The 20,451-nt window shown below is 41.0% G+C and overlaps 1 protein-coding gene across 1 annotated transcript in view; it reads right to left on the bottom strand.

Annotated features, from left to right (window-relative positions):
* Positions 1–1,620: 1,620 nt before the first annotated feature.
* RHOJ (ras homolog family member J) overlaps positions 1,621–20,451 on the bottom strand; it is a 92,943-nt gene continuing 74,112 nt past the window's right edge. The window contains exons 3-5 of the mRNA XM_043472247.1: positions 14,715–14,879; positions 12,062–12,157; positions 1,621–3,937 (exon numbers count right to left, since the gene is read on the bottom strand). Of these exons, the coding sequence (XP_043328182.1) occupies positions 3,791–3,937; positions 12,062–12,157; positions 14,715–14,879 (408 nt within the window). The 3' untranslated portion in view covers positions 1,621–3,790. The remainder of the gene's footprint in view (positions 3,938–12,061; positions 12,158–14,714; positions 14,880–20,451) is intronic.

Genomic DNA, 20,451 nt, shown 5'->3' with positions numbered 1-20,451 from the left:
TGGAAAACCCCATGGATGGAGGAGCCTGGCAGGCTACAGTCCATAAGGTCACAAAGAGTCGGACATGACTGAGCGATTTCACTCAAGTTATATATTTCTTCTTGAAGACCCTCTACTTTGGGAGGTTATAGGAACTATCACTCCTAATGATGATATTTAGTTAGCTTCACATTCTGGGTTTTATGAAAGCTGTGTGTATGGTTACAGGCACTTCAGCTGGTACTTCTCTGACATACCAGAAATCTTCCAAATGGTTCTTTGCATGTCATGATCAGACATACTGAAATCTCAATATATACCAAATCTCTCTTCCTGTCATATGTGTATGACAATTTTTGATTTCCCAGTTTAGTGCTTTCTTGTTGAGGGTGCTGCAGTTACTGCATTCAGCAATTGCTCTTTGGGTATAAATTTTCTTGGCAGAAAGCAGCCCCGAGTTCTACTGTTAACATGGTTCTGACTTGGGTCTTCCATATAAGTCCATTAATTCTACCAACCAATCAACCAGCTGACTGAAAAAAAGAATCTGTCTAACTAGCTCCTTGATCAAGCCATGAAATTGAGATTATATTACACTGTATATTTGTATCTTATTATAGTGGCCAATGTCATATATTTGAAATGCAGTTAGGATCTATAGGATAAACAGATGCAACTCAGGTAATATACCTACAAAACTCCAACTTAATATGTTGATAATGAGTAGATTCTAGTATGAAAGTTAAGTGTTGGTCACTTAGTGGTGTCCGACTCTGCAACCCCAGGGACTATAGCTGGCCAGGCTCATCTGTCCATGGAATTCTCCAGGCAAGAATATTGAAATGGGTTGCCATTCCTTTTTCTAGGGGATCCTCCTGACCTAGGGATTGAACCCAGATCTCCCGCATTGCAGGCAGATTCTCTACCATCTGAGCCACCAGTACAGATTATACAGTATGGAGATGAAAGGCATTGGACGGGAAGCAGAAAAGCTGAGACCTGTCCACCTTTGTCACAACATATCTCTCTTAACTCATCTGGGCTTGTATTTTCTCATCTGTACAATGAGGAGGTTGGGTTATAGCTTCTTCTATCTCAGAAAAGTCAAGACTACACCTTCAGTAGCGGTCTGTTGCCCCTTCTTGACTTTGAAGATGGTGTAGACCTTTAAAAGGGTCCTTGTTGAGATTTCTATGTCTTTTAATCATTGGTTTCAGAATATAGTTTTATTCAATTTTAAGGCAGAAAACTTTTTTGTAAGAGACATGAACTACCTATTGCCATGAAACAGGGAATACATGATTACTTTGGTGGAATGACATGAACTCTTTTAGGTTGCTTTGTTCTTCATTATTTTATTCAACAAGTAGCTCCTAAAACCTCTAAGAGCCTGGGCTCCACACAGACACTGTCTCTCCAGGTTCTGGTTCTAGGTGAGAGAGAGATCTCCCACTGTGAACAAGTTAATCTCTGTGGCCCATTAGGGAGGTGATGACCTGGGGAACCATTTGCCTGTTGAGTGCACACATCTGGAAAACTCTCCTTGGCAGAGCAAATACACTGTTCTCAATTTTTCATCCACATCAGTGAGGAGTGGCTCTTTAGCAAGACGTAACCACACAATAATGTAACAAAACCAGCTAACGGCACTTCATTTATTATAGGGCTAAATGCTCATTATTGTTTGTAAAGGATGAACTCAACATCTTCAGAGTTACAGTTTATACATGGTTGATTTCCATTTACAAAGAGAGAATGTCCTTGTTATCTCTAAATGTCAAGCTTTGACTTACAAAACTCCCGTTTTCTTTTAGGTGGGGTGTGTGTATATTCAAGAAAATGTTCAGCAACTAGATGGGAGAGAAGAGAAATAAAACTTGAAATGTAGAAGAAGGGAAAGCACATTTCAAAAATTCCAAACAAACAAAACCCAAAAAACTGAGGGGGTGTCATGGAAGGTCTTCACACAAAAGACCAATACTGTATGCTTCTTTTAAAATGTGCTTCCTCCAGGAACAGAAAGAACAAGAAAGACTGGATTTTTCCAACAGGAGTGTGAATCTAGAAATTCTTAAACTAAAATTCGTGTAATTTCATTCTGCAAAGAGGCACTTTGCTTAGGCAGTTGAAATAAAAATAAAGTGCCTACCTGGGTGTTTCCAGGATAACTGTAAGCAAATAAGACTAATTAGAAGCCTTCACAGTCTCTAATTAAAAGCTAGGAAATAAATCACTCTGAGATACAAGAATCCCTGGATGTTTGGAAGAGTCTCTTTCCCAAGCCCAAAGTCCCGGTTCCATAGAGTACATCATTTTGGAAGCAGGGCACAGGTGGATCCAGAGCTTGGTACTCATGGATATAGACCAAAATACACATTTGGGACAATGAGTACAGGAAATAGGGAGGGGCAGTATTTTAGTACCAGTTATACTTGAAAAATATCCTTTAAAGAGAATGAGAGTTCCCATGGGACAAACTGAGAGGTACTTTCAGTTGAAGTGAGAGGAAAAATTGAGGCACTTTGGCTTAACCTTTGGGACTTTAAAACGCAACTTTTTTCATCCCATGATCAGTTGCTTCTTTGGAATCAAGTTGTTATTGGGCATGGGAGACAGTGTGAAATGAAGAGAGGAAATAGGCATACAGTGGGGAAGGGAGGGAGCAGGAAATTTCACTTTAATGAACAATAATTTTTTATAAGATAGGTCTGCCATATTCTCTTCCTAATCAGTTTGATTGAAAAACAGAAATCCTACTTTCTTAAAAGCACAGTTCATTTGTAGTTTTGAAGAGCCAACTCATTAGAAAAGACCCTGATGCTGGGAAAGATTAAAGGTAAGAGGAGAAGGGGGAGACAGAGGATGCAATGGTTGAATGGCATCACTGACTAAATGGACATGAGTTTGAGGAAACTCTGGGGGATAGTGAAGGACAGTGAAGTCTGGTGTGCTGCAGTCCAAAGGGTTGCAAAGAGTCAGACCTGACTTAGCAACTAAACAACAACAATGACAATATAATGTGGAAAAAATAAAGTGACCAATCAACGTAAGCATTTCTGGGGGTGAATCTTAGGCAATACATGTGGACCTGCAACAATCCAGATGGTGTTTCTTTCAATCGGGTTGAGAAATTACAGCTTCGTATATTTCCAAAAGTTTCAACATTTCCTTGTATCTTCTTACAGTCAGGCATTCAGAGGTACATGTTGGTTTTAATAGCTTTGGTAGAAACATGCTGAAAATAGGAATGAACATAAAAACCTTTTTCTTTAAGATAGTTTGGTGTGGTTTTTTAAGGCCTGAGTAAACTGGTAAATTAGTAAATTTCTTAAAATAATACAAATTAATGTAAGACACATAGTAGAACAGCAGATTCAAGAAAAAAAAAAAAGGTTAGTATCATATTCCCATGTTTTGTAAAAGACATCATGTAAGGCCACCAATACAAGAACCAAGTTCTTTTTTTTTTTCGGTTTTCCTGTGATGATTTCCTATCAGTTTCATGTTCTTGGAGGGGATGATGGAAACCTCAAGATGGCCCTGATTTTGTTTCCCACGTGGTCGGCAGTGGCCCTGGCTGGGATCTGGGCTCAGCATTCTCACGGAGTGTGCAACGTGGATGCTTCTGGCTGGTAGGGAGGAAGCGGCAGTTGGCTGGGAGTGTGCTGTGCTTGGGAGGGCTCACAGGGCGGAGGGGCAGTCCTCTGGGTCGGGACTTCCTCTCTGGTCATGCCCTCCTTTTGGCTTGAGCTGGGTCACAGAGATCGGCTGCCATTCTCACCCTCTGCGGGGCGGCGGTGGGTCTCACACCTCAGATAATTGAGCAGCAGTTGTGACACTGGGAGCAATGTTTCTTCTTTTTCTTGGGATGGAAAATGGTGAGGATTGCTTCATCAAACACTGCTTTGAGACCTTTCTGGGTCAGGGCCGAGCATTCCAGGTAGCACTGTGCTCCAATCTAAAACACAAAGAGAGGCGTGAGAGGAGAGAGGGCAAGGCACAGTGGCGTCTGCCCCCTGCCCAGCCAGGAGCCACCGCTGCGTGTCTGACACAGCCCGGGGATGGTTGGGATCATGTCTTTTCCTTCTGCGTTTCAACTTGCATCTGCTTTACTTTTTGAAGTTTTTACATATTTTGCTTTCTGATATTAACATTAAATGACTGTGGATTGCTTCTGATAAACAACAAATTTATTCATAAGTATAAGAACATAAAACATAAAAATTAAGAGAGGATTCAAAACCAGTGACTTAGTTTAAGTATTTTTTTGTGAACTACAGGGTAGGTGATGCTGTTTTTGGTGCCTTCTCATTTGTATGCAGAACATGTGAATGTGGTACAAGTGAAATGAATGCCCTTCTGTGCATAGTAGGGCAGGGTGTCAACTTGCTTAATAAAGCTCATAGAAAGAGAGTGGTTTTATAGAGAGTGATATGGCTTTAGAGGTCATTTTTGATTAAAATGCACTTCTGACAAGGTTTCTCTCAGCAAAGTAGTATCTGATTGGTTATATTATTCAGTTTTAAGATACATTAAAAGGCATATGTTAAGCAGTTAAAAAACTCCCAAAACACATAAAAATAAAGGTCATAAAATGTATCTACTGACACAGATATCCTCTTTGTCAATATACAGTCTATGTGTATTTAAATGACAAAATATCTTGTGCTTGCCTAGGGCTTTATTTCAAAGCTTTTGATGATTTCATATTATGACATATTGGATAATCACAGATCCCTATGAGAAATATAAAAATTCAGGCCAGAGTTACAGCTTCTCATTTTTAAAAAATTGCAGGTAGAGCAGCCCATGTTTGGCAGGCAACTTCATGAGATAATTCATGTGAGCAAGACCTGGGGTTTTAATTGCTCCCAAGCTCAGTATGAGCTAACAATTTGATGTGGACTTTTTAATATTAAGGACATCTGGAAAAATGCATTTATTATATGCTTCACATTATAAGAATAACTGAAAAATTAAAGTGTATCCAGGAGAGGGTGAATGGATGGAGAGCTCCTGGAAACCAACAGATAAATGACTAAAACAGGGTAGCAAAATCACATGCTGATTAGGGCCGTAGCTTAGGTAACAGTAAAATAGGGCTGGTACCAGACAACAGGGAGAGGTAGAGACTGCGGCGTCCTGTGGGTGCACACCCCTCTAAAGTTGGCAGTCTACTTGGCTTTGGACCATTGTGGTCATGCAGGAATGTTGGTTCATTGTTGCCATCTCTGTGTTTTTGAAGAGGACGTGGGCATTTGGATTTTAATTAATATTTACCAATTAAAAAATACTCTATTGGCCAAGCAAGACACTAACGTGGGGTGTCTTGGGCAGCAACCAGCCAATTTGTATTGCTTAAGGACACCCAACTAGAAAGTGAATGAGCTAGACCTGGAATCTGGGTCACTTGATGAGTGTTCTTTCCCTGATCCATGATGGAAACTCTGACCCTCATCACTCAACTCTGGTCAAGCTGGCAATGAAATGAGGCTGCCCACTTGTTTGAAAGTCCACAGATAAGAAAACTAAGCATGAGGTCAAATTGTTCTGGTGGGGTCCAGATATGCACTTTTCCCCTACATGGTTATTGGTTACTATATGAGCCAAAAAATTCCCCAAAGGAAGCATGTTACATATTGAAAACTTATTTTATGGTTTTGCTTTGACCATGGTCTGGATTAGAAAATAGCTTTTTTATATAATTAAAAACAATTGAATATAAGAGAGGGATAGTGAAGTGAAAGTCACTCAAGTCATGTCTGACTCTTTGCAACCCCATGTACTATACAGTCCATGGAATTCTCCAGGCCAGAATACTGGAGTGGGTAGTCTTTCCTTTCTCTAGGGGATCTTCCCAACCCAGGGATTGAACGCAGGTCTCCCACATTTCAGGCAGATTCTTTACCAGCTGAGCCACAAGGGAAGCAAGGGATAAGGATTAGAAAAATTTTTCCTAATAATGTTCTGAAATGTCATCTCTTACAGTTTGGGATTGTATTCAGGACTCAATATTAACACATGTGAAAAGCACACTAATTTAATGAATGTGTCTACTGAATGAGTGCTTGTAATGTTCTGGCTCTTGTCAGTCATCCTGAAAAAAATACCCAGAGCACGCCGTGGGACTGTTGTATCTAGAATACCTCCCCGCTAAGATCACAAGCCTCAACTGACTCTGGAAATTACAGGACAGCTGGACTGAGCCAGGTTCACATGTGGAATTCTGGACCATCTGGTCCTGCAAGGTGGGAGAGTGCACATTTTCTCCTTCTCTTGTCTCTCCCCCGCCCCTGCCACAGTGCTGCTGACAACCTATCAGAGTTTGCCTTTTGATGGTGCAAGAGGAGTCCAAACTTGTCTTTCCCAATTCAGACATTTCTGAAGATAATCAAACAGTAGATCAAGGCATTATTGTGTAACTGGGTTAATATAGCATTATTTTGTACTGATAGTTACAGGAAAAGCAGCAAACAGATTTTGCGTGTGACTTGGGAAATATGTGTGAGAATCAGAACCCAGTTGTGAGGTTAGTATTGCTAACCAAGGATCAGGTGCTCTAATGGTCAGAGGAAAGAATTCATCCTGATGCAGGTAAGAATTATTCCCTACTACACAGCCATGTTATAGGGACTGCTGGAAAAAAACTGTGTGCCCTCCAAGATGCAAAATGCAAAACCATCCCAAGGAAATACAGCCTCTTTTATAGTAGCACCTTCATCTGCCTCTTGGAGCAGAGTGACCTACACTGTCAAATATTTAGAATCCATCTGCAAGTGCTCAGGATTCACAGATCTTTGTTTAGATATACATGTTAGCAATCTGGGACATGCTTTACCAAAATGATGTGTTTTCAGGAACAAAATAGAGACTGAGGAATGTAAACTGAGAGAACATTTTCCTGATAACTTTATAATAGCTGTAACTTAATGTTTCAGAAGCTGGGAAATTTATCAGAGGTATACAGAACATAAAAGAGTCTGACAAGAAGAAAAAAAACAGGCAAACAAACTCACAGTGACCAATCAAGTGAAAGAAAACCGAGTGCTTCTTCCAGGTGGTCCTTGTGGAGGTGGGACATGTTCTAGAATAAGATGAGGCATAACTGGAAGGAATAAAATGGAAGGTCTGCCCAGCTGCAGACATATCTGAGAGGACACAATGTCTACAACAGTGCTAGCTAGGTGAGCTAGACCTTGTGGAAGGGACACTGGGTCACTTAGGTGAGAGGTAAGTCTCTCACCATTCTCCTTTGCAGCTCAGAAAACTGATGTCCAGAGAGGTAAGGTAACGTCCCTAAGGCCATACAACTAAGAAAATGGCAGAGATTGGAATGTGTCTGTCTCCTGAGCCTAGTCTTAACCATTCTGTTGAGGTCTCTCTAGCAAATGTAAAGAAATGTGATGAAAGAGCAAAATAAACAGATGGAGATTTCGTTATGACAGAGTGACGATGAGAGACGAGAAGGAAAAGGAAGGTTGGTACTCTATGTAAATAGGGAGAAGAGATGTTAGTGCAATAAACAGTAAGCTGGTATCTAAAGAAATGGCTAGTAGCAGAGAAGCTCCTTATTTCTTATTTAAAATTTAGTAAAGTTATGCAGAGAGAAAGTTCAACTTGAGAGCCACATGATGGAAAGAGAACCAAAGGACTTGTGAGAAAGATTCCATCTCAATAAATTAGCATGATTACCAACTGCTGAAAGAGGAAAAGTGTTTCTAGGCTGGATACATTGGCTGCTGATTTTTTTTTTCAAGAATTGGTAGAAATTGCCAACTCAAGGGTGGATAATGTGAGCGTACTGCTTGAGCATAGGTTATTATGAGGTGTTGGGGATTGTGGCTTACTGAACAGAATATATTGGTTTGGGTTTTTCTGTACCATCTTATGAACTTTCGGGCCAACCCAATGCCTTATTTAAAAAACTGTTTAAAAGTTGCAATTGATGAGGAAATGCTGGATTGTGCTGCCAGATGTATTGATTTTTTTAAGAAGTCAGAAATGTGTATATTTACATGAAGTTTCCAAATTGCTCAATGTTGGCCACTAAATCACATCAAAAATACCCATGTTGGTTGATCAAAACATTTGTGAGTGAAATTTGGGCCATTACTTGCATGTATCGGTCTCCCTAATTGGAATTTGATCTCCCCAGTCCCCTAGTTTTGTCCACCTGACAAACTTATTATCCTGGCTCAGTTATTGGCTTCTCCAAGAAACTGACTCTGAGTCCGTCTCCTAAAACGCGTCCGTCACTGTCTCCTCTCTGCTACCCCAGTGCACGTGTCTATTCTATTTGTTCAGTTGGTGCGCTTTAGCTTGCCTGTCTCTCTTGTCTTCTGGGCTGTGGGCCTCCTGAGGGCAGGGCTGTCTCCCTCTGATCTCTGTAGCCCAGATCCCAGAGGTGAAGTGACTGATTTCCCATGAGCACAGGACAAAGTGGAAATGGCCAGCACACAAAACAAGGAGGGTCATGGTGACCCTCACAGTCAGCGGGAGGGTATTAAAGACTCGATGAGCATTGATGACAGGGTTTTTGTTGCAGTTTTGCTGCTTTAAACCCCACTGGTGCAAGTCAAAACCCAAGAAACGGGTGCTAAGACAAAGAGTGAGAATAGCAATAAAAAATGCACAGGGTGAAGAAGATGATAGGAGAGGCCAAAAACTGAAAAAAGGAAAATGGTCCAGTGTTTTATTCAGAAATACCTTAGGAAGACTGAGCTTAGAACACCATGTTTAGATTGTATTCAGTGGAATTGGGAAAGAGAATGCATAAAGCATCACCAGCGTCATGATCTTAGAGCTAAAGTGGCACAGATTAGGTATTAATTATTGCCAAATAAGTCCAGCTACAGTACAGACATACACAAATGACAAAAGGATGGGAAGAGTAGGCTGAAAATTAAAAACAATAATGAAAAGAAGAGGAAGGTAAAGCAAGTAAAGGGATAACAATGACTATTTATTATAAACTGATATAAAACATTTACATAAATGTAGTTGACTCTAGAGTGTAAATAATAGGAAATATGTATGACAGGAAAATGTCTCATAAATAAAATGCCCTTTCAGATAAAAAAGAGATGATAGATGAAAAACATTTTGGAAATTGAAAAGTACTGAACAAAAGTATATAAAAAATCTGAACTTGCAAAGTGTTTAAGTTATGGGGAGAATATACACATTAAAATAGGGGCCTTTAGGGACTTCCCTGGTGGTCCCGTGGTTAAGACTTCACTTTCCTGTGCAGGGGGTGCAGGTTTGATCCCTGGTTGGGGAGCTGATACCCAACATGTCTCATGGCAAAAAAATAAAAACATTAAACAGAAACAATACTGTAACAAATTCAATAAAGACTTTAAAAATGGTCCACATCAAAAAAAGCCTTTAAGAAAGATACGGGGCTTCAGTCTATAAACAAAGAAGCCCCAAACCTAAGGGTTTCTTTTCAGATTAGAGGGGGGAGGTAGAAGAGCATGGTGGTTAAACACAGTTTCACATCCTGGCCCTGCCACTTTCTAGCGAGGCGATCTTTGCTTCTCTGAGCCTCAGTTTCCTCTAGCAGAGTGGAGGTAATAATATGTACACCTTGGGGGGTTGCTGTGAGGATTAATTAAGACAAGGCACGTAAAGCGCTTGGCATGAAGCCCAGTGCACTGAAAATACTCCATAAATGTTAGCTGTTATTATAAACTACTTGACAGGAAAGTCAGGGAGCAGAGAAACCTAAAACATCTCTATAATTACACGAATTGTGATGAAACAAGTTAAACTCTTGCTTGGTTTTCTTCTAAATTGGATTTTGTAAGCTAAACATGATTTTTGCTGTATCTGAGAGCAGTTGCTAGGAGAAACTGGCAAAAGGCAATGAAGTGGTGAACTCAGCCATTGTTCCTAAAATAAGTATGAAATGAGATGGGAGGCTCTGGAACGACTTCTTCGCAGAGGGAAAAAACAACTTCCCAAATGAGAAGTCAGTCTAGGACGTTGACAGGACGGTGGTGGGAGAGACTCCAGAAGCAAGGGACACAGAAAACAAATCTCTGCACAAAGCTCATGCTGAGCCTTTGGAGCCTCCTCGCTGTGAAAGATATCTAGCTGGGAATCACAGACAATCATTTGTGGAACTGTATGTTTAAGTACTTTAGGGAGAGAATGGAAGCTGGATGTTTGAGGAAAAGGAAGAAGAACCTGTAGAAATGTGCCCATTTCTTAAAAAAAGTTTTGGCTGTGTCACATGGCATATGAAATCTTAGTTCCCCAACGAGAAATTGAACCTGTGTCCTCTGTGTGGAAGTGCAGAGTCTTAACCATTGGACCACCAGGAAGTCTGACATGTGCCCATTCTATAGGTGGGAAAAGAAATGGTTTGAGGAGATGGTTTACAAAAGATCAGGTGCATGGGGGTGGGGAGATCAGGATGATCCCCTGGAGTAGGAAATGGCAGCCCACTCCAGTGTTCTTGCCTGGAAAATTCCATGGACAGAGGAGTCTGGCGGGTTACAATCCAAAGGGTTGCAAAGAGTCGGACATAACTGAGCAATTGAACACACACACACACACACACAAGCACACACACACACCCCTATTATCAGCTGTGTGAATCAAACCTATTCATCTCCCTCAGACTCTGGGTCCTCAACGGTAAGAGAAGACCACTGCTCTCTCTACCTAAGAGGGGAGCAAGAGGCTGAAATGAGATGGAGCTTGTAAAGTGCTTAGTGAGTACAGGATGGGTGGCTCCCATTGCTGTTTCTCACATTACCATCCCTAGAAGCATAGTGCTAAGTCACTTCAGTCGTATCCGACTCTTTGTGACCCCATGGACTGTAGCCTGCCAGGCTCCTCGTCCATGGGATTTTCAGGGCAAGAATACTGGAGTGGGTTGCCACTTCCTCTCCAGAGGATGTTCCCAACCCAGGGATTGAACCTGCATCTTCTACATTGGCAGGCAGGTTCTTTACCACTAGCACCACCTGGGAAGCCCCCTAGAAGCATTCAGTTTCTCAAATATTTGTGAGATGTTCTCATGTATTACATCCATAGAAACAGAATTTTATTTAAGTCATTTCTATTCAAATGCATCACTTAATTTTGTTGCCTATAAGAAAGGTTTAATAAGAGAAATGCATGCATTTTTATTCACAAAAAATTGGTAACTAATGTGCCTCTTGACCTATTTAAAAGCAGGGGACCCCTAACTCTGCCCCAGGGCATGCATTTGCAGAGTTAGTTAAATAAAGTAAAAGAGAAATTTCTGAGACCTTTGGTTTGGCTTGATGGGTTTGTGACTAAATCAACGAGGAGGTTATGGAAATATGATTTATAAACCCCCTTTTGCATCTGGTACCTCATCCTCTCATGTACATGTTAGTGTCTGCTTTTGTGCACATCTTGGCAGTAAATGGGAGACAGATTTAGTCTAAATTGTTTTCCCAACAAAATCATTCTAAAGAATGAAAGAAAGGACCATGGAAAGGATCATGGAAACTGTTCCAGCTGTGAGCAAGTAGCTATTATCTGTGAATAGCCCCTTGGATTCTTTGGCTAGTTACCTTTTGGACCATGGTACTCTTTTAAGATGCTGTTGGTGACATAATCCAGCTCCTCTAAGTGGCTACTCATTATAGGGTGAGAAAGACTAAACAAATATAACCCTGCCAGATGCAAATCTAAGCTTCTCTCAGGAAAATCACAAAATGCCTTTTATGGAGTCATTTAAATGAGTTACATGGATAATAAGCAGTGAGATTTACAAATATCTATCTAATGACTCCCTTTATTCATACTCAATATGGCAAATGGATATTCTAGAGGTTGCTAAATCAAATGATAAGTGCTTCAGCTGTTTAAATTCATCAAGTTTCTTTCTTAATGAAAACCAGACAGTGCTGGCTGACAAGAATGCTAACCAAATGGTCCCTTCCAGCCTGAATTGAACAGAGGGAAGTGTATATAAAGCAGAGAGATGATTTTGAACATACTGCACTTTAAAGCAAAAGCCTATGTAGCGCTTCCATTCTAAAGCATACAGCAAACTCGTCTCTCAGAAACCATTGAAAATGAAATTTAAAATCGGTACCGCTTTTGCAAGCTTCACACCATGCTCGTAAGTGAGAGGTTTCTCCTTCATGTATAGCAAACGGGCCAAAGTTTTGGGGTCATCTCGGAGATCAATCTGGCAAAAAACACACATGCAATACATTTATTCACTTTTTCAGGCCTTACCAGATATTTCAAACCATGACATAATAGAGATGTTTTCCCACTTGACACTCAAGAAATTGCTGAATTTTCTTTAAGTAAGTGCATACACATGGCCATATTGTGTCTAGAAATTAAAGTGAGTTCTTTGTAGATGTATACCCTAGGCTTTCCTTATAGTTTTGCCTTCAAAACTATTATCCTGGGAAAGTGAAGGTGAAAGTTGCTCAGTCCTGTCTAACTCTTTGTGACCCCATGGACTGTCAGTCCATGGAATTCTCCAGGCCAGAACACTGGAGTGGGTCGCTTTTCCTTCTCCAGTGGATCTTCCCAACCCAGAGGTGGAACCCAGGTCTCCCACATTGTAGGCAGATTCTTTTTTTTTTTTTTCCATTTATTTTTATTAGTTGGAGGCTAATTACTTTACAATATTGTAGTGGTTTTTGCCATACATTGACATGAATCAGCCATGGATTTACATGTATTCCCCATCCCGATCCCCCTTCCCATCTCCCTCTCCACCCGATCCCTCAGGGGAGTGTGGATGTCTCATGCATCCAACCTGGGCTGATGATCTGTTTCACCCTTGATAATATACATGTTTTGATGCTGTTCTCTCTAAACATCCCAGCCTTGCCTTCTCCCACAGAGTCTAAAAGTCTGTTCTGTACATCTGTGTCTCTTTTTCTGTTTTGCATATAGGGTTATCATTACTGTAGGCAGATTCTTTACCAGCTGAGCCACAACGGAAGCCCAAGAATACAGGAGTGGGTAGCCTATCACTTCTCCAGCAGATCTTCCTGACTCAGGAATCGAACTGGGGCCTCCTGCATTGCAGGAGGATTCTTTACCAACTGAGTTATCAAGGAACTTTCACTATTACCCTGGGAGCTGAGGACTTATTCAAATGATTCTGCGGCTGTTTCAAATGCTTTTGAAATTTCCTGTTTATTTCTAGACCCTACTTATAGGATATACAAAATAATCAGTCTTATTACTTTGCAGTGATGCCTCATTTGGTCTCTAGTTATATTACCAATTCTCTAATAGTTTATTTCCTGGCTCTGATTATATGTATATTATATACATAGACTTTTCCAAACCAAATCTTCATACTCAAAGGGATGAAGATTTGTCACTTGTGAGGATATTCTAAAGAATGTGCTGTAGGCTCTGAAGGCAAGTTCTAAAGAGGAATTTCCAAGGGGCTTGCTTAAGGAATAAACATTAATCTTTTCAAACATAGAACTACTTCAAAAATAACGTCCATGTGTGGATGAGGGGTGAAAATTTAAATATTTAAGTTGCTTTAATCTCTCACTGTGTGTGTGAACCCATGCATACATGCATGCGTGTCAATATGGGCACATCAAATCTTGTGTTTTAAAGAAAAAATGACATTAGGGTCCCCTTTGAAAGCCCATTTCTCAGCTTTACAACTTTGTGGGTGGGTTTTATTTTTTTGCCCTAATTTTTTAACTTAGTGTCCATGAGTTAGAAAAGGATTTGGATCATACAAAGATGTTGGCATGTCCCATCATATATTTTCTTACCAAATCGTCAAACATTATCATCTAGAGTTAAGGCAAAAGATTTTATTTAAACAAACAAATAATTATCTTTCAGAGCAGAAGTGTTAATTGTATTTATGGATCTGTTAGTTCTCTGTCCACATATTCTCTTGGAAATATTTTCCTTTCTCTTACTCACTTAAAAATTTCTCTTGGTCAAGCAGACTGTAAAATGAGAGACAGAAAACAGCTGCATATGAAACAGACAACAATAAAGCTCTTCAGTATCATTACATTTCTATGTCTTTGGGATAGTAATTTGGGTTTTAACATAGCAAAGAACAATCTATTTAAAACTATAAAAAACTAGAACAATCTCTAATGTGTTTGGGAACTGGCTTACTGTTGGAAATTCAAACTACGGAACTTTATTAGCTTTCAAAACACTTTAAAGTCTTTTACAATTGCAGCTTTGTCTGATATATATCTGTTTTAATATCATTTCTAAGATCTGAAAGACCAGGGTCCTTCAAGGGAATAGGGAACAGTGACTTTCTGTCTTCCTTTTCAAGGACTGTTATTGAGGAGTTTCTGTCATAATGAGCCTCTTCTGATTGCTGTGGTCATTTTGACATTCACACCTATTTTGTGACTTTCAAACAATCATGGATTTTAGATATAAAAAAATTAGGTAATAAGTGTAATTGACATCTACACCTCATTCCCCTGACTCAGAACTGGAGAAGGGTGTCTGTTTAAAAAATGACTTTGTTTTTTAAACACAAAAAGTGGAGAGAAGAATTTTTAAAGGCCCCACAGAAACTTCCTGTTACATATGCTTTCAACCGTGGGCTAGATAACCACGTGGTTCATAATAAAGGCTGTGCATAGGACTGTTGTACCTGAGACCCCGTATTCAACAGTGTTTGGTAGAATAGGATGTTCTGGGAATGCCTACAGGGTCTTTGCATTTTGGTAAACCCTCCACGGCCACCCTACCCAGCCACGCCGCCTTCTAACCTGGGTCCCTATGAGGACGTAAGGCACGTGAGGCATGCAGTCCTTCAGCTCCGGGACCCACTCCTCCTGGACGTTGTGATAAGAGGCAGGGTTTACGACAGAGAAGCAGATCAAAAACACATCAGTGTTGGGGTAGGAGAGCGGCCTCAGCTGGTTGTAATCCTCCTGTGGGAAGAGCAAAGAGTCTGTGTGTTTGTATTGATGCAACAGGGGGAGGTGCGGCCCGTGTGGTTCCAGGAGTGACGCAGACTTTGGATTCCACAGCAGCGTCCTCTGACACTGTTCCTTCCCGACCCCGGAATCTGGGGGTTCCCTGTATTACCAGAAGTAAAGGAGCCATCAGCCAGGAAAACACTGTTGTGTACAGAGCAATTATGAATTGACCTCTTTTAAGATGAACTAAAAAAAAAACCCTTTAAAACATTTTAAAATAGTTTTAGTGGGATAATTTACATACTATAAAGTTCATCCGTTTAATGTCTATAAGTCAAGAAGAATTATTGCGATTCTTGTGTCTATGGGAATTGTGTTGTATTGAATATGGATTTAAATTAGTGGGCCATTGGCCAAGGCACAGAAATTCTCTCCTTATGTAATTTTTAAAAAATTGAATTGAAATTCAATTTAGAATAAGCTAACTAAAATGCAAAGCAACGAGTTGTTGCTAAAGCATACACCACAATATTTGAAGAAACATACTGTGTGAGGGGTTAGAGCTAAGAATTTGGGATTTGTTTCTAAATCTACCTAAAAGCCATATTGTGACCTAATAAATAAAATACCAGATTAATGAATTTTCCCCAAAGACTTTTCAGACCAGAATATGCTTTGTGGTTGCATAAGATGTTTATGTATATGCTATTTTAGTGGGAGATGATAGAGAAAAAGAAAAACGTTGGATCATCTCAACTTTGGGAAAAGTCAGCAAGTACCCTTTATTGTATGTAAAATATTTTAGGAGGTTCCAAGGTAAAATCTGCTATTTCATTAGAAGTTTTTATCTATTGTCATAGAATTTGGTAACAAGTGCACTGTAACTTTGTGTGTGTGTGTATATTTTATATGTATATACTATATACACATATTAATAATACATGTTCTCACATACCACAATATGTCACAAATGTTCATGCACACTACAGTACACTTCATATACATATACATACTACATCCAAGCAGACATTATACATACATAGGTGCAACCAAATCTGTATTTTCACAGTTACATTGTCCATTTCTATGTACATATGTGTATCAATTCATTTATTAGGGTCTGTCCTTACTATTCTAACATTAAAAAAATTACAAAACATATGTGCTCATTGTAAATATTAAAACATTATGTAAGGACATAGAATTAGAAGTAAAAGTTTGTTTCTATCCAGTGCTTTATCTCTAATAGTTTTTCCTCTCTTCCCAGATGGAGCCATTATGTAACAGTATCCTTCCAAACTTTTAACATTTATTTACATATATAACATATACATGTTTATTTAAAAATTAATTGATTATATAGCTTAAATTGTTGTGTGATTCTTGCTTTTTTAAAAGATTTTGTTTATTTATTTGGCTGCATCAGGTCTTAGGGAGGCATGTAAGATCTTTATTGCATCACGTGAGATCTTTCATTGCAGTGTGTGGACTCTCTAGTTGTGGCCCAGTTACTTGCTCCACAGCATGTGGGATCTTAGTTCCCCGACCAGGAATTGAACCCATATCCCCTGCATTGCAGGATAGATTCTTAACCACTGGATTACCAGGGAAGTCCTGATATTTGCTATTTTAAACTTAATATGTATGGATATTTAAAAATATCGACCTCACTATCTTTCTATTGACTCTAATAACATCTTTATTAAAAGGGGGTGCACATGGCCATGTACACATGTGCCTGGGAGGATCCCCTTTCGAATGTCAGGCGCGGTCATCTCTGGTTGGTCAGCATGCATTTATCTGTCATTTAGTACCCAGCACACAGGGGCTCAGTACACTATTACTGCTTCTAATTCTATCACAGCCTAAGCAAAATACAGTGCAGGCTGGCAAGGATGCTGAATAATCCTAAAATCCTAAAAAAGTGAACTAGAAACACACAAAAAGTCAGTTATTGTGGCTTATTTACCACATTTCTATGAAAGCAATTAATTGGGAGTTGAATATGTTGCTTAAAAACTGATTGGGCCAGGCCTATGATTGCATCTCAGTCAAGTTGTACCCATGTCTGTGTGTGTGTGTATGTATGCATGTTGAGGCGGGTAGTGGTGGGAGGGGACAACATCTTTTATCAGTGCCTCCTTCTCTGTACACAACGAGCCCTAAAAGCCAAACCTCTCCCAGGGTCTCTCTCCCCTCTCTATTCTCTCTCCTCTCTCACGGTAGTTGTGAAGTCCACAAGCTAAGAACTCTCCTTCCCAGCCCATGATCTGTGGGTTCATGACACCACCTGCTCCCTGTCACTTCATCCTCTCTGCATTGGCATAAATGGAGTAGGGGCTGTGTTGTTTTTTCTTGTGCCCCACTTACACTCCGTCCATAGCAAATATTCCATAAGTGCTATTGACTGACTGGATGACACGGGGCCTGCTGTGATCTGCAAATGAACACATGGCTTTTCTATGGATCATTTATTGTAGTTTTCATAAGAATCACCTGGGGAGATTTAAAAACCTCCCGATGCCCTGCTAGCCAACTACCTGCCTCTTCCTTCCCTACCCTGGGATCAGTGAAATCTGAATCTCTTGAGAGTGGGTTTGGGCATCTGGGTATTCTGATTTCACTGGCCTGAGGTTGGCATGGAGTTGAGAACAACTGAATTACATCACCTTGACTACCAACTGAAGATATATCAAGGGCTTATTACTAAGGGTCAGGCACTGTTTCAAGCTCTTTCATGCATGATCTTGTTGAATCCTATCACTAGCCCTGAAAGATGGTACATCAACTTCCAAATTTCATAGAAGAGGAAATTAAGGGTTAGAGAAATTCAGCACTGGACCAAAATTACAGAACTTAAACACCAGGATAGTGTATTTGGCCTGAATCCATCTCTAGCTCTTAATTGTGAACACGTAATTTGTTTCAGACCAGAATTTTAAGTGACAGATTAAGCATTTTCTTGAAAATTCAGTTCTCTAGGAATCATAATGTGGACTGATGCTTTACCCAAGGATCTAGGAAAAGAAATGTTAGACCCTGGGGTGGGTGTAGTTACTTACTTCTATAGATCTAAAGAAAGGCCTGTCTCTAGGTCTGCATCTACCAGCAAGCACCACCAGATGGCAGCAGACACTGTATATTTAAAACCTCAAAGCCTAAAAAAACAACACAATTGGGAGAAAAGTCACAACTAGACAAATCGGGTTACAACTAGATAAGCAAATAATTGGTGGTCTGAAAGGATCATGTTTACTTGAGTTTGAGAGTTTACCCAGAAACTCTCAAAGGAATTCTACTTATATTACGGGAAAGTTAGGAACACCCTGGGTTGCTGGATTAACTGTAGGTGGGAAGGTGCCAGCAGTTTGGTTTGTTGATAATTTTTTCTCCTAGTAGGCCCAGCTGGGTGACTTCTGACTGCATCCTTCATTGGGCTTTATGCTGCTCTGTATTCTGGATCTCTCTTCTGTGGAAACTTTAGTGCTGCTCTATGTACTGTGCTGTGCTTAGTCGCTTAATGGTGCCCGACTCTTTGCGACCCCATGTACTATAGCCCACCAGGCTCCCCTGTCCATGGGGATTCTCCAGGCAAGAGTACTGGGGTGCGTTGCCATGTCCTCCTCCAGGGGATCTTCCCCACCCAGGCATTGAACCCAGGTGTCCCGCATTGCAGGTGAATTCTTTACCACCTGGGCCACCAGGGAAGCTCAGTCCTGCTGTATAATTCCAATTAAAAAGATTAATTAATTTCCTACTGAATGCCTAGCATATAGCATTCAGGATGCTATAAGAACTATACAAGGTAAATAAGAATTGGAAATCTGGTGGGGAAAAAAAAATGAAAATATGGGAAACAATTCGATTTATGTGAAAGTGAGAGGTGCAATTTCTCTTGTGTTAGTTGCTCAGTCGTGTCCAACTCTTGTGACCCCATGGACTGTAGCCCACCAGGCTCCTCTATCCATGGGATCCCCCAGGCAAGAATGCTGGAGTGGGCAGCTATTCCCTTCTCCAGGGGATCTTCCCAACCCAGGGATCAAACCCAGGTCTCCTGCATTGCAGGCAGATTCTTTACCACTGAGCCACCAGGGAAGCCTTGCTTTTAGTTAACTCCCTGATAATAGAATACTATAGAATAGTTTTTGACCGAGTTGGGAAAATACAATTCCAAGGCTGGAAGAGGTCTTAGAGATCACTAGTGCAGTGGCTCCCAGAGGAGCATGGGCATCACCTGGGAGCTCGTGAGGGATGCACATTTCCAGGTGCTGGCCAGCCTTCTGAAGCTGAGGTTCTGGGAGCAGGGCTGCCCGCTCTGTGACCTAATGGGTCCTCCAGGTGACTCCACTGTAGACACTGAATGACTGAATCGGGGCCACAGAGCAAGCGCACCATTAAAGAAGGCTCACACCTGGGCTGGCCTGACTCATTTCAGCTCTTCTTCCCCACGGACTGCAGCTGTGAAACACGCAGGGGCTTCAGGCTTAATATAAGTAAGTGTTCCCTCGGACTGAGGGCTGGGGACTGGGAGGTTGGGGGACTTGAATTTGCACCAGCTGATAACTTGATTCTTTTTTTTTTTTGCAATGGAGCACGTTTTGAGTGGGAATCCTTGGTGGCTCAGCAGTAAAGAATCTGCCTACTGGTGCAGGAGATGCAGGTTCGATCCCTCAGTCAGGAAGATTCCCTGGAGAAGGGAATGGCAGCCCACTCCAGTATTCTTGCCTGGAGAACCCCATGGACATAGGAACCTGGCGGGCTATAGCCTGTGGGGTCACAGGGTCAGACACGACTGAGCGACTAAACCACCATGACCATGTTCTGAGTCTTGGTTGGATGCACACGTGTTGAGATGGGGTAAAGGGTCAGTGGTCTATCTGGTATTTGAGATCCCTTCCAATGTTGAAACTGATAATGGAAGACTGCAACAGTGACTTGAAAGGGGCTTCAAGGGCTAAAGTAGACAGAGGCTGGGGTAGGGGTGGGGGTGGAGAGAAGGGTGGGATGTTGTAAAGGTAGGCTTTTGAGTGCTTTTCACCCAACTTTACTCTGAGGGCAGGATAGTGTTTGGTTTGAAGACAAATCTCATGTTCTGGGGGTAACTATGGGTGATTATCAAACAAGAAAAGCTCAGAGACAGCCTCAGCCTCAGACAGGCTAAACACTTGTGTTTGAAATACGTCTGGATCAGCCACACCGTGATGGCACAGATGGTGAGGAAGTGAAACCATTAGGCCAGCTCTCCTCAGACTTTACGCGTGTTTAAATTACCTGGGGAATCTTGTCAGTATGCAGATTCTTATTCAGCATCAGGTCTGGGATGAAGTCTGAAAAGTTGCATTTCTGATGGGTTTCCAGGCGGCGGTGCTGGTCCTGGGACCACACTCTGAGTGTGGAGGAGAGGAGAGTGGCACCGAGCAGTCCCTTCACCCCTCCTCCCCCCACACCCACGTCAAATTGGAAATAAACATCTGCTTCCTCTTGGTTGAATGATATTTACCCCAGATTTTCAGCACGGTCTCATTTTTTTTTTTTGACAAAGCAAGAGATTTTATTGGGAAAGGGCACCCGGGTGGAGAGCAGT

Source organism: Cervus canadensis, chromosome 6 (assembly GCF_019320065.1).
Source record: "Cervus canadensis isolate Bull #8, Minnesota chromosome 6, ASM1932006v1, whole genome shotgun sequence".
NCBI lineage: Eukaryota > Metazoa > Chordata > Mammalia > Artiodactyla > Cervidae > Cervus > Cervus canadensis.
The sequence above is the reverse complement of the archived record's forward strand: the minus strand, read 5'-3'. Positions and strand labels throughout refer to the sequence as shown.